The 14,885-nt window shown below is 40.6% G+C and overlaps 1 protein-coding gene across 1 annotated transcript in view; it reads left to right on the top strand.

The window, feature by feature from the left end:
• Positions 1-14,573, top strand: part of PDZD2 (PDZ domain containing 2) — a 208,397-nt gene extending 193,824 nt beyond the window's left edge. Inside the window, exons 22-25 of the mRNA XM_034072629.1 lie at positions 2,160-2,261; positions 5,846-6,116; positions 8,631-8,765; positions 10,192-14,573. Of these exons, the coding sequence (XP_033928520.1) occupies positions 2,160-2,261; positions 5,846-6,116; positions 8,631-8,765; positions 10,192-10,358 (675 nt within the window). The 3' untranslated portion in view covers positions 10,359-14,573. The remainder of the gene's footprint in view (positions 1-2,159; positions 2,262-5,845; positions 6,117-8,630; positions 8,766-10,191) is intronic.
• The last annotated feature ends 312 nt before the right edge of the window (positions 14,574-14,885 follow it).

Genomic DNA, 14,885 nt, shown 5'->3' with positions numbered 1-14,885 from the left:
TTATTTATTTATGCCACTTTTCAAAGCTAGAGAACACAAATGTTTATAAAGCTGAGCACTTTGGAATGCATTCCTTGTCTGCATAGTTTCTCATCCATGTTTAATCCCAGTGTGGCACATATACTGGAAAATTTTATGCTAGTCAAATGCTGGATTTAAATGTACAATAGGACAGTTCTTCGTAGTTATGCAATTGCTGAAAAATGAGATGGACTGCCTGTTTGAGACTGAGAGCTTCCCTGGAAAGAGTGTGTCATCATCTTTTGCTCTGAACAGGGCTGAATTTACTGCTAGCATTTAATAAATGCAACTGCTAAAAAATAAAATAAAATGGGTATATACGGGCATTTTATTGTTTAAATCTCTGTGACCAATGATCTTTGACTACCAGGCTAAATAATCACTGGAGGCCTTGTATGTCTACTGTGTGGCCAAGTAGAGCAATAAGTATCCATAGCCAGGTCTTTGTGTCCCACAGTACACATTAACTGGGGACAGCAATGGCAACTGGGGAGGGAGAAAATGCATGATCTCAACAATGGAAAGGCAGGATTCAGGCTGTGTTGCTGACTGGCCCAGGACATGTAGACCTCACACAGCTCTCTAACATCTGAGCCTCTGTTATTTCTGTTTTCTTTCCCAGTGTAAGCAGAGTAAGTTGTAGTAGCAAGGGTTGGAAAGAACTTGACCTTTTGAGCAAAAAGGGTTACTAAAATACTTAATGATTCAAAGATAACGTGTATGTTTTCCTTACCCTCACTGCATTTTCAAAGGGGCTAGCCTAGTATTTTAACTGATTTTGTTATTTCTAGCCTAACATAAAGTTGTTCTCACTTGAGTGCAGTTGAGAAGGGTCTTAATATCTACAAAAGACTGTGGGCTGAGAAGTTCAGCCCTGAGTGCTCCTCTCTCTTCAAGCACTCATGGATCAGTGATGTGGAGCCGGATGTCATCAGTTTCTGACACTGGCTCTATGAATTGCAAGAATGTCTCTAATGCAGAAACCCTTCCAGGGCCACTGTTTGATAGCGCACAGCAAGACCAAGTATTTTACTGTTTTTTCACAATCTGTGGTTCCCTGTGCTATTTGAAACAAATAAAAGGCAAACACTGAGTTAAAATACTGAGTTTAGTGAACTAAATGTGTCGTTTCATGCTAAAAAGATTATAGGTTAGTTTCTAGTGATGTCCCATTAATTTTAGTGTTAGCAGTTTCTGGAAATGACTGATGTTGGATCAGAAAAGCTGAGACCCCTGCTTTCTACTCTCCACTTCTCATGCTCTGCCCCACTGATGTTTAATAGCCCCTTGCTACACCAAATACCTGCTTATAGTCCCCCTTACACAATAAATTCATGGTTTCTGTAATAGAGTCTGGTTTTGTCCTAGTAACTGTTCAGAAGACAGCACCAGACTTGCTGGATGGGACTGTTTCTTTCTTGTAGCAAATCCTGTATTTTGGCAGCAGGCCATCACTTCCAAGAAATCGTCTTTACACCTTTGTTTTGGTCTGGAGTCAAATTCAGCCCTGCACCAGTCCCTTTCCTGTGCTAGGTGCTCCTGTTACAACAGCACAGCTTAGTCCCCTTTGGATCATGTAACAGGCTCATAACTTTCATCTTCCAAGTGAAACAGTTTTTCCTGCTGGCCCAGCTAACCTCCAGCTTCAATTTGTAACCATTGACCCTGTCCAGCAGTGCCAAGAAGAAGGTAATGCAATTGCCCTGCATTACATCTTTGTAGATGCCTTTCAAGGGGAAGGAGAAATCAATAGCAGAAGTGTTAGTAATTCACTGGAAAGTACAGTGCTTGGTCCAGAAAGCGGATGGGGACTATTCGGTTTTGACTGCAAAATGTCAAGCAATGAAGTTGGTTACAGCCTGTGAAAATTAGGCTGCTCAAGGTTTAATACCCTTCCACCATCTTAGTTTTGACTTTGCTTTCTAGCCTTGAACTGGCTGAAGAGATCTTTGCTGTCACCTGAGGAGTTCTGTATGGCTGCTACTCATCTGTAGAGAGCAGAAATGCATTTAATGTCTCAGTTTCAGTTTCTTGAGTTGGGTACTGAGAATTTGTCATTTGTGCAGGACCTTGGTCTTGATCTTTGATTTTTGTTTTCTTCTCCTTTCCCATCCTCTCCACCTCCATTTTTCTGCTAGAGCAAAGAAGACACATACTTTGTAGTCTTGCACAAAGAAGAAGGAGCTGGCCTGGGATTTAGTGTTGCTGGAGGAACAGATCTGGAACAGAAATCGATCACAGTAAGTGATGGCTACAAGTCATTTTTTTAGAAAGCTCACTTTAAAGCAGGCTGGTGATTAGATCAAGTGCCCATTTATCAAGACTCATTGCAAGTCATTCACTGTCATAAAACAGTGTCTCTCAGAGGTGGCTGTATACCATCTGCTACTGAAATCAGTGTCTGGGAAGTGTAATTTTTATTGTTGGAGATGGATGCCAATTATGTCTTCAGTCTTTAAAAGTCTGCTACTGAATGGGATTAGCTAGATCTGAATCTTCATTCCCAGCCCTTGAAGGTAAACTCCACAGCAAAGTTTTTGAAGGATTTTGCAAATCCTGTTTCAGACTTCAGCAAACATTCTGGATTTCACATCACAAATTTGTTCTGGTGTTACTAAAACCTGTGGGTGGTCAGTAAATGATGGAGTTGGGGGTTTTTTTAAGCATATACTTATGTATATTATGTATAAATACAAAATATTATGTATTCTATGTATATGCATATAATGCACAGCGTTCTGAACCAGAGGTATTCTGTGGTGCCATTAGGTGCTGTTGGTGTGTAAAAAGTCATGCAAAGCACTTTTTGTGCTGTTCAAAACCAGATCAGTGAGATGGAAAAATATAAGACAACCGGTGTAACCTATAACAATTTCTTTACAGTGTCTTTACAGACAATTTAAATTCTATGCTGAAAGAGAGAGATTAATTAAATTCTGAGGTTAGAAGGAGGGCATGTCCTCAGGTCTTTGAGGCCTGCAGCAGCCCCCGGAAGAATCATCTGGTTTTTGGTCTTAGACAAGACCAATGGTGAGACACTGGAACAGGTTGTCCAGAGAATTTGTGGATGCCCCATCCCTGGAAGTGTTCAAGGCCAGGTTGGATGGGGTTTTGAGCAACCTGGTCTAGTGGAAGGTATCCCTTCCACTAGGAGAGGGAGGTTGAAACCAGATGAGCTTTAAGGTAGCTTCTAACCCAAACCATTCTATGATTCTATGATATGATTCTATGAAACGTATTTTACATTAAGCAGTGGTTGAGTTAGAACATGGTCACAGTCTAGGGAACTTTACTTCTCTTGTAGCAAAGGTTGTGTTCCCTGTCTCTGGGCCAGCAACTTGCAGTGGCAGCTGCCACCAGGACAAAGGCTAAACAGTGTCCTACCCCAGAGACTGGGAAACTAACTAAAATTAGGATCTTGATCTCTCTCAGGCTGAGTAGCTAGTGACATCTTTCTCCTGAATGCCATTAGCCATGAGACCAAAACAGTGTCAGTTCCTCCTCTTTCTAGATACTCTTTGTTCTGTGAAGCATGTTTCTTGGGTAGGGAACCATTTTAATGTCCTTGACCTACTGGGATTCCGGGTCCCCTGCTGGATTTAGGGTTGCCAGTGGGTGCTGAGCTACTTAGGTGGGCTGTTCTTCCCACACTTGGGTGCAGAAATAGAAATGCCTAGTGAGCTTCAAGGTACTGAGAAGCTGAGCATCTGAGGGAAGGCAGCAGGACACAATCCCTGTATTCATTTACCTCTTGCATTTGGGTGTCAATCTATATTATTGAAGCTGTTATTCCAGTGTTGAATATCTGCTTAGGCTGGCTGGAGATTTATGTCCTTGGATCCACTTGTGGCAAGCGCCCATCACAGCATGGCCCTGCAATAAGAGGGAACAGGAGCCAAAAGGCATCTGGTTCCTCTCTGTTAATCTGTTTATTAGGATAAATTCCTAGAGAAAATGCCATGCAGAATTTTGTCCACAGATTTGCTGCCTCAAATGACATTCTGGCTGCTAAAATTACAGTGCCTTATAGGCAAGTCTTTAAATACAGGGTTTTGAGTCTTTCAGGCAGTTCCTTTCCGTAAGTGGCACACATCTAAGTCTCAGCTGCACTTGCTGGATTTTACTTGAAGTTGAATCTGCTCTTTTTTGTGGAGTTTTTTTTTTTCTCTAGAAAAAATGCATTTCAATCCACTGAATCATCCCTTTGCATCTATTTGCATGGCATTTATCAGCCAAATTGAGATGTTCAGCTATATACTTGTACAGCTGCAGTCAGAGCCTTTCATTGAACAGATGCTATGCACCACTTAGAAGTGTGCATTTGAAAACAGCACAGGATACATGTCCTAGTCAGTGTGAATTTGGGGCGTGGGTGCTGCACACTGCAACTCTGTTCTTTGTGTTTGCTGTAGCACAGCTATGGTTTAACCTGTTACTTGAAGTATGTTAACTGAAGACTCTTTGAGTTCAGTGATGATATAAGTGATTTGTGATGTTACAGGTTTGTGATGTATCCTGGTTTTGTCTGGGGATAGAGTCAATTTTCTTCCTAGAATCACAGAATCAACCAGGTTGGAAAAGACATTTAAGATCACCATGTCCAACCATTACCCCAGGACTGACAAGTCCACCACTGAACCATGTCACTAAGGGCCTCATCTACATAGTTTGGAAACACTTCCAGGGATTGTGAATCCACCACATCCTGGGCAGCCTGTTCCAATGCCTGAGCACCCTCTCTGTGAAGGAATTCTTCCTAATATCCAGTCTTGGTGCAACTTGAGGCTACTACTTCTTGTCCTATCACTTGTTACTTGGGGAAAGAGACCATCCACCTCCTCTCTCCATCCTCGTTTCAGGTAGCCGTAGAGGGTGACAATGTTCCCCCCAAGCCTTCTCTTTTTCAGACTAAACAACACCAGTTCCCTCAGCCATGCCCCATAAGACTTGTGCTCCAAGTAAAAGTAAAGTAGCCGGGTAGAAGGTTAAGTTGCTGGTACAGTGCTGTGTTTTGTATTTAGGGTGAGAATAATCTTGGTAACACACCAATGTTTAGTTGTTGCCAAGTCATTTTTATACTAAGTCAGAAACTTTCCAGCTTCTCATGCCCTACCAGTGAGAAGGTTGGAGCAACACAAGAACTTGAGAGGGAACATAGCCAGAACAGCTGACCAGAACTGTCCAAGGGATATTCCATACCATATAAAGTCGTGCTCAGTATATAAACCTGGGGGAGTTTGCTGGGGAAAGGCTGAATGTTGCTCAGGGATGGGTGGGGAGCCAGTCAGTGCTTGGTGAGCAATTTTACTATGCATCGCTTGTGGTTTTATTGCTGAGTTTTATTTCTCTTTTTGTTATCTACCTTTTCATTACAATTGTCATTATTAAGATTAGTATTATATTGTACTTGTAGTTCTTAAACTGTTCTTACCTCAACCCGTGCATTTTACTTTCTTCTGATTCTCCTTCCCATCCCACCATGGTTGGAAGGAGTAAGCAAGTAGCTGTGTGATGCTGTGTTGCCAACTGGGGTTAAACCATGACAGTTCTCTAAGTGGTTTTGGTTGTCTTTGAGTTAGAAATAACCATGCAATAACAGCATCTTTTCCTCTGCTTCCTCCCCCATGCTGAAATGCAGTTTTTGTCCAGTCACTTAGGCTTTAGTAGTTGAGGGTGTTTGTTGGAACAAATGTTGCATGCTTGATATCTGGGCAGTGAGCACTGGTTGCAAACTTTGATATGGTTTCCATGTTGCCCTTGGCCACTAGAGCATTCTGTGTGGTCATGAGGTTAAAGCATCCTGAAGCTAAAATCTTTCTTGTAGGTCCACAGAGTGTTTTCAAAGGGAGTGGCATCTCAAGAAGGGACTATCCATCGAGGAGATCTTGTTCTGTCAATCAACGGCAAGTCTCTTGAGAACTCAGTCCACGGGGATGTCCTGACTACTCTTCATCAGGCAAGACTGTACAGATATGCGGTCATTGTCATCCAAAAGGAAAAAGACAAAGCAAACAATCCCTCCAGACTTGAGATATCAGCTACTGGCAGAAAATGTGGGGGGTCTGGAAAGGACGTTTCCATGGAAATGGGAACAGGTATGATCTTTGTCCAAGAACATTTGGAAGGATTCCCTTGCAGAGCAGACTGAAGGGAAAAACGTCCATGTGTTTTAGATTAAAAGCATCTGTGCCTTATGTGATTGAAGGGAGCAAATGAAATTACCTTTAAATTTTAGGCTGCAAAGTCTCTTTGGAGCCTAAATACAGTTTGGGTTGGGTTTTTTAAATATCATAACTAGGGAGAAACTTAGAAGAGCATTTATGGCCTAATCCAATTTCTACTGAAGTTAGTGATTCCACATGTTACTCCAATCCAGGATAAACTCCTTTTAAGTAATAACAGTAGTCAGTGCAAGAAAGCAAACAACCGAAAAGAAAAAAACCCAAACAAAACAAAACCAAGCAAACAAAAAACCCCAACAACTTCAAGCAATATCTCAAACCCTGCAGTTTGTTATACATAGAGACTAAACTTGCTCTTTGTAATAGCAGATTATATACTGTTTCTGCTAAGATCAAGTTTCTACTGCATCAAAAGGAGCATGACCAGCAGGTTGAAGGAGGTGATCCTGCCTCTCTGCTCTGCTCTTGTGAGACCTCACTTGGAGTATTGTGTGCAGTTCTGGTGTCCTCAACATAAAAAGGACATGGAACTGTTAGAACAAGTCCAGAGGAGGCCACGAGGATGATCAGGGGACTGGAGCACCTCCCGTATGAAGATAGGCTGAGAAAGTTGGGGCTGTTCAGCCTGGAGAAGAGAAGGCTGCATGGAGACCTCATAGCAGCCTTCCAGTATCTGAAGGGGGCCTACAGGGATGCTGGGGAGGGACTATTCATTAGGGACTGTAGTGACATGGGTTAAAACTTAAACAGAGGAAGTTTAGATTGGATCTAAGGAAGAAATTCTTTACCATTAGGGTGGTGAGGCACTGGAATGGGTTGCCCAGGGAGGTTGTGAATGCTTCATCCCTGTCAGTGTTCAAGGCCAGATTGGACAGAGCCTTGGGTGATATGGTTTAGTGTGAGATGTCCTGGCCCATGGCAGGGGGGTTGGAACTAGATGATATTAAGGTCCTTTCCAACCCTAACTATTCTATGATTCTAAGAACATAGAAAAGATTATTTGATATTACAGTAAGTGGAGCTAAACCCAATTGACATCAGCCATCATGTGGGAAACTAGGGGTAAATACTTTAAGTGAAAATGTATCAGTGGAATAGTAAGTTCCTATTTGGGAATAAACCAGCATTTCAGTGTGAAAGCTGCACATGGGATGTTACAAACAGATCTCTCAAATTGTTTGTGGAATTAAAACACAACTTAGTACCTGTATCCTTCAGTTCTGCTCTGCTGCAGTGTCCCAGGGAGGGAGTGGGCTACACTCCCAGAAGGGATATGGCTACAGCTTATGCTGAGAGGCTTGTTGATGTGGCTTCCCCTGCCTTCCATGGCAATACTAGGCACTCACCCAGCTTTAACCCTTTGAACATAATCACTACTACTTGTTTCTTTAGCAGTTCTACTTGTCTTAGGCTTTCACCACGTTTTATAATACAGCTTTATAATACAGCTTAAAAGAAATACAAAGCAGTCTGTAAATGAATGGATCAGACTTTCTGGAATTGCTCCCATGGATATAATATATGTAATTAATTCAGAATTACGTTCTACCCAAAACACCCTGCTTCTTCACGTTGACAGATGCAGCCTGTCTGCTGGAAGCAAGCACTAGGGGGCAACGTTATCGCATAAACAACATACTACCGGGTTATTAACAGCTTGTTTCCATCCTGTGAGGCAAAGCACATCTTCAGATGTTTTAGATAACATTTAAAGTTGTCTGAGATAATGGTAGCAGTAATTTGTGATAATGCAGACTGCATAATTTTTACATTCACAGAGGGCAAAGAGGGTCTTGTTTTCCAAAATTTTAGATCTGTTTCCCCCTAAGCAAAGTAATATTTTGTCAGATACAGCAGTATTATATTCTAAAAGTATCTGCTGTGTAAGGATGCACTCTGCAGCTATTTCGGGTTATTTTCATAGATACAAGACCAGAAACAATTCTTCACACTGGTGAGGTATTACAGGTGTTTCTTAGAGAGGATAGAACATGTTTGTTTAGTATTTCATATATTACTGTTATTTAAAAATATGTGGTTCATTGAATAAACAATAGGAACAAATTAAGGAAAAAGAAATGCTCTTCACTTACTCTTTTTGTATTTTTTTGTTATTTTGTTGATATTTAGAGTCTTTGCTAAATTTGCTAAACTTTAATGGGGGGGAAGGGAAAGCTGTGGCAGGTGTTTGTTGAACATACAAAATTAAAATATCTCTGTGCATAAATGCATTTTGTACTGTCTCCCCTTCACAGCTGCAATAATACACATTCACTTCTGAGAAACTGGGTGGCAACATGTTCTAATCTGAATATGAGCTGAACTCTGACTTGCTTTGTCACTGCAGCAAAAACAAACCCAACCAAACACAACTTGCAATTTACTGTTAACTGCATAACAATATGTTATGTGTATATTCTGTCACAGATCCAAACCTGGATATGAATGATGTCATCTGCGTTGAATTACTGAAAACCTCTGCTGGCTTGGGATTCAGTCTTGATGGTGGAAAAGCTTCCATTGCTGGAGATAGGCCCTTGCTTGTGAAAAGAATATTTAAAGGTACTACAAGCATGCAGTGAATATTACCCCAGTTTTTCTTTAGTGCATTATGCAGACATTTTAATTCTTGGGATCATTATTTTTCTTGAAACAAGAGTTGTTTTTGTGGCCCTTGTTTCTTACCACTTACTAGCCAAAGTGGTCATTTAAAGAAATACTCCTGGGATTGCATCTGCTAGTAAATGTTTGCGAAGCAATCTGGTTTACTAAATATGATGTAGTTCCTTCCTGGGCTTGCCCACTATTCTTAGACATTAAATTACAGCAGTAATATCATATACAACAGTTTAAGAAGTTCACGCTTTGCCCAGTTCTCTTTTCTAAGAAAACCACACTGCAGATAATCACTGTGGTTCTGAAGCATCATCCTGCATTATACCCAATTATTATATCTTTTGGGGTTTTTTTTAATCCTTTCTGTTAGATATCAGTGTTAGCTTTCACTACGAATATATAAAGTTGGTATTCAAAAACTGCCACTCTTGGGTGCTTTGTCTGTCGGTGGGTAAATAAACTTACAGGAACTGTGCATAGAAAGGGAACTGACTGATCCCAGAACTATGCTGTCATTTTAATATGTCTTAGTCTGTGATTCACTTCAGTGAAAAATACAGCACTTTCTAAAGGAAGCTGAAACTCTCAAAGAAGCTGCAGGTGCGCAGCATTTTTGCAGGATTACTTTTCTGTGGTTTATTCTCTTATCAAGGAAGAGAAAAATCACACTTATTTTCTGAATTGCTCTGAATAATTTTTTGCCTGTGTGTTTGTTTTCCCCTCTTTAGATTATTCTAAGGGTAAAGAACATGTTTAAATTTTGAGCTTATTAATTTATATCCTTAGATACAGTCCTTTTCCCCTCCCTGTGATGGCTGGTGTTAGTTAAATTATCTTTATAGAAAACATAATTTCATCAGCACTCAAGGGTGCCCCCCTCTCTAGGACCTGTTTCTGTGTCTGGTATGTCTGTCCTAAGTTTGCTGTATTTCATTTGTTCATCGCTGTTACCTGGGGTTTACAATCTACCGCATTATTTGCTTATTAAAATTCCATTAGAGAAAAAACTTCCAAGCCATATACGACCTCTGTGTTTGTTTAATCAACCACGTTTTCATACAGCTACAGAGATAATGTAGAGCATATTTCATGCACTCATGCTGCTTCCTTCAAAAACAGATATTTTTCTGAGAACAACAATTTATCTTGGTTAAAATAATGTTTTCTGTGAGGTGCAGCATGGGGTAGGTTGCTGGAGCTGAGCTGAATGTAAGTGATTTGTACTGAAATTGCCGTTGTTGGGAAAAACGGTTTATTTGTTGTTCATCACAGTGCAAAGCAAAATTTTGTGGGTTTACCTTTTGTGTGTGTGTGTATGTGTGGTTTTTGGGTGTGTTTTCTTACACTGACTTTTTTCCTCTTTTGCTCCTAGGTGGTGCTGCGGAGCAGTCTGGAAGCATAGAAAGTGGAGACGAAATTCTTGCTGTTAGTGGAAAATCATTGCTTGGTCTCATGCATTACGATGCCTGGAACATTATTAAATCTGTGCCAGAGGGCCCTGTTCAGTTACTAATAAGAAAACACAGAACTTCAGTGTGATAGAACATCTGATCACACTTGCTAAGACAAAACATTTAAACCTGGCTAGAAGCTGTCTTTGTTTCTAAAGCCACACAGAAGTGTCTTAATGCTCTACAGAGAGGTGCTAAGAGCCCTGGAGAACCACTGAGCAAGCATGTGATGAGCATCATAAAATCTCACCTAATTATCGAGGATGAAGGAAACCAAATGTTAAGAGACATTTTTGTATTATGTGGCAGTTTTAATGAAACTTCAAGACCTCTCCTGGGTTTGATTTAAAGTATTTTAATCACAATAAATAACACTGTGCCTGTCCCTGATATTTTAGTATCTGCAGAGCGTTGGGAGTATAACTTGTTGGTTGCCATCCTGTTGACAAGGATGAGTATTTAGCCTGTACTATAGCTGTAATAAGACTTCAGGATACTTACCTAGGGTTTGGTCCTTTTTTTGTTGTAATAAGAGAATGTCTGGAACAATCTCACTTTATTCTTCTAAGTGCAGTTTTGCTAAGAATGCATGACAAAAGAGTATAATTTTGCACAACTTTTATGCCTAAAAAATGAGCATTTTATTGCAAAGCTGAAAAATCCTTTTAAAACCAATCTACTAACTCAGCATCCACTACAACTGAATCTGCTCTTAGATGAAGCTTGTATCTGAAAGCACTTGGCATTGATGCAGTAGAAATTTGTGAGCAAGAAAATCATGTCCAAATGATAGGTGATTGTCCACAAAGGGGTAGACTGAGATGTTAGTTGTGATTAAAATGAGAGCGACAAGAATTGGGGCCTGAGTTGTCAAATTTAGGCTTTTAATGTTAAGCACCTTGAAAATACATATATTTTTAAAAGAGAGAGAATTTCAATTGCAGAGCACTTGTACATCCCACAGACTTCAGCTACAGCTAAGTATGTCACAAAGCCAGGCTGCTTTTTTTTGGCAGCAAGAGAATTGAGGCTGCCTGACTTGAAAGACTCAGGCTGGAGAATGGCAGTCTAGTAACGGGGATTATAACAGATTAAATCTGAGCTGGTTGTATTTGTGGCTTTTAATTGCTCTTTTTTGTTTTCTCCTGTCCAATACCTATTTTTTTGCTAGTGTGAAACTGGGCAAGGAAGTTTATGGAACATACAAGTGTGCCCACCTGCATCAGGAATGGGCTGATGCCTGAGGCTTCTGGGTGATGAAACTGAAAACTGTTTGTGTAGATGGGAGAAACCATGAGGTTAGATAACAACAAAACTGAAAGGGTTGCTGTGCTATGGATGCTTACTTTGGATTTTCTCACCTCTACTAGACAGCAGAGGTTTCAGTAGCAAGCCATGCTACTGTTACTTATAGTTTGCTGTGTTGGGAGGAAGGTGTATGGTGCAAGAGATTAGACTCTGTTATTTCTCTTTCTACATCTGGGATAGCTAAACAACATAAAAGAAATGCAGGAGGAAATGGGCCAGTGTCCTTATCAGCTGAGAACAAGTTGTTTGTTCCAGAGTGCTCAGGTTGTTTGTAGTGGTAGGCTGGAGACTGCCTGCAGCCAACATGCCCAGCATGAAGAGCTTTCAGCCTGAAACCAGTCCAAATCTGACATGCTGCCTACATTTATAGTGAGCCAAGACACTATGTAGCTGTTACAAAAAGGTCTGGGCTTGTTGCTTGGCCCTACCCCAAGACCATACTATAGTTCATAGAATCATAGAACAGTTAGGGTTGGAAAGGACCTTAAGATCATCTAGTTCCAACCCCCCTGCCATGGGCAGGGACACCTCAAACTAAACCATATCACCCAAGGCTTCGTCCAACCTGGCCTTGATCAGTTTTACATTCATTCCACAGTGAGTACTTGGAGCATATGCTCCCAGGTTACTGGAGCTCTCACTTTGGTTCATTTCTGTGACAGCTTCATTAGCCTGCAACTCATGATGTGCAGAGGAAAATTCAGTTCTGTAAGGCAACCAGGTGAGCAAAAAAGCTGTGCAGTGTTTGCCTAAAAATGAGCAGATTAAATTCTTTTTCAGTGACATATTAGCATGTGAATCCAGGAAGAGATGCCACTTTTGGTTACAGGAAAGGGAATACTGTACATAGTAGTACTGCTTTGCCTGCAGGATTTCTGTTAAAACTAATTCAGGTTAAGTGCTGTGAAATGACTCTGGAGTTGGGTCCCCTGTGACCCCAAAGCTCAGACACTCTGTCAGGACTGGTCCTTGCCTCTGGTCACCTTTGTGGCAGGAGAAGCTTCAGGAGGATGCAGCACTTGGGGTCAGAGGATCACACTGAGGTTGCAGGCCTGCACTGGGATAAGAAAGGTTACCCCTGCATATTTGCTGAAAACAAGAAGACATTTGGCAATGACAATTAAATGGTGAGGCCTTGTTCAGGAGTGACCAAAATCTGACTGTAATAGCGTGTATAATAGATACATAAAATGCATGTGGAATTTAATGCAGCGTAGTGAGTACATACCTGTATACGTATAATACGTACAAGTGCAGTACTGACTTTTTGCTACTTTAATGTGGTAAATCACAATTGTGTTTTAGGAAATGGGTTGGGTTTTTTTTTGTTGGTTTTTTTTTCAGTCCACTGTTTAACATTTTGGAGGTTCCAACATAGGGAGGTGTATGTCTCCCTCACTCATAAACTGGTGTAGCTCAAAGGTAAAGTCTTCATTTTGTAAATTAAGCTCAATTTGAGGTGTCCTAAGATGATACGTGGTGAGTATTTTCAGATGCTTATTTGCAGGTACTGTTCATTGTGAGTGATTTAGAAGGTTTTCATTTTTCAGTAATCAAGTACTGTTCAGTATTTTATTTTACATGCACGTAGATATGTGTTGGCTGAGTAACAGCAAGGAAAAGCGGGGATTTTTTTGTGTGTGATTCAGTAGTGGGTATAATTTAAAAGATAGGTTCAATATTTTAAGTCTGATAGTTACTGTGGGGTAGAACGATACACTACTAACATTAGAGCAAGAAAAAGAATAGTATTTAACCCTGTTTCTGTTCCTGAAAATACTTTGTGTGTGTGTGTGTGTGTAAAAGAACCAAAAACATCTTTACAGATGCTAGCAGTGTTGATACAATTACAGTAGCATTTCCTGATGTCTTTGTGGGAGGGACCTTCCCCATAAGGCCCCAGGAATTGTGCAATATGGGTGTCTGGTTAGACCAAACAGATGTAGTGAACCTCCAGTTATGCACCTGGCAAAGTCAATGTTATTTTTCTGAGAGCCTGGTTGCACTAAGATGACAGAGGGCGTTGCATTAGTTCATCAGTATTCAGTAGGTTCATGAGCATTTTTGGCCCTGGTGTTTGTATATCAGTCCCCACGGTGATGCTTTTCCATGCCGGAGGGTTGGCCAAGCTCTAGGAGAGTGTTGACTCTACAGAGATTGCAGCTGCATCTTGGAAGACCAAAAAATCAGGATGAAGTTATGCACTTGATTCACAACTCTACGAGGGACCTGAAGGCATTCAGATAAGGTGAATTTGCTCTTAGATGGAGGAGGTCTGGTGGACGGCTTTGTCATTCCCAGGCCTGGGGCAGCTCAGAGCGTGCATCCTGGATATGAGAGTGGGCTCTGGTGTGATACTGCCATTGCATATTCTGCAGCCTTTCGTACCTGGAAGTTCTGTCTGGGTTCTGTGGGGACCGCATCTGAATTAAAAACTGTGAGATTAGGCCTGAATTAGGGAGAGAACAACATCTGAGTACTTTCTTGCTAAAAAAATGATACGAGTTCGGATAAGTATTAAGAAGCCTGTTAAGTGATTCGTATTTTCTAATGACCTTCGCTTAAAATTAACTCTAGTTAATTTTAATAGTTCTGCAGTGGTTCTTGTCAAAATCTGAATGAACTGCGTGCAGATGGGGATATTTACCTGCTTCTATGTTTAGGGTATGTAAATGTACAAGTGGAAATATTGATGAGCAGTAGACTAGACCATGTGAGAAATGGGGATCCCACTGTACTTGGTTTTTGTGTGTTAGGCTGATACACTTATTGTATGATACTGTATATTTACACTTTTATTTATATAAATAAAACTTCTTAATGAGAACTGTTTAATATGCCTTGTATATTATAAAAAAGTGAGTGCAATAACATGAAATAGATTGTACATTTTTCAATTTGCTGTCTCTGTTATGTAAATCTGTATCTCCATAAACTGTTTTGTTTGGGTTTTTTAGTGATTTTGAAAATAAATGGTATCCTTAGTACTCCTCTAGATATTTATTTCTCTTATGCCAAAGTCTGTCTGCTCCACAGCTGGAACTGGCATGTCAGGAACAAGGTTGTCGGGGAGAGCGCAGTGAAAGGCTAAGTGTTAATGCTATCCAGATGTGCATCTAAGCTAGAAGTAAAAAAACCACCCTCTAAGAACTGTCATTCAGTGTTAAGAGGATTAAAGCATTTAAGAAGTGTTAGAATATGTGTTATGACACCTGCTTTGCAATCTTGGAAGCTGTGCTTTGTTTTTTCCTACCCTTGTGCTAGGAAAATGCAGGGGGCAAAGGTGAAATGCAGTTTTCATCAAGAG

This window comes from Melopsittacus undulatus, chromosome Z, assembly GCF_012275295.1.
Source record: "Melopsittacus undulatus isolate bMelUnd1 chromosome Z, bMelUnd1.mat.Z, whole genome shotgun sequence".
Taxonomy (NCBI): domain Eukaryota; kingdom Metazoa; phylum Chordata; class Aves; order Psittaciformes; family Psittaculidae; genus Melopsittacus; species Melopsittacus undulatus.
This window is presented reverse-complemented; position numbering and strand designations above follow the sequence as displayed.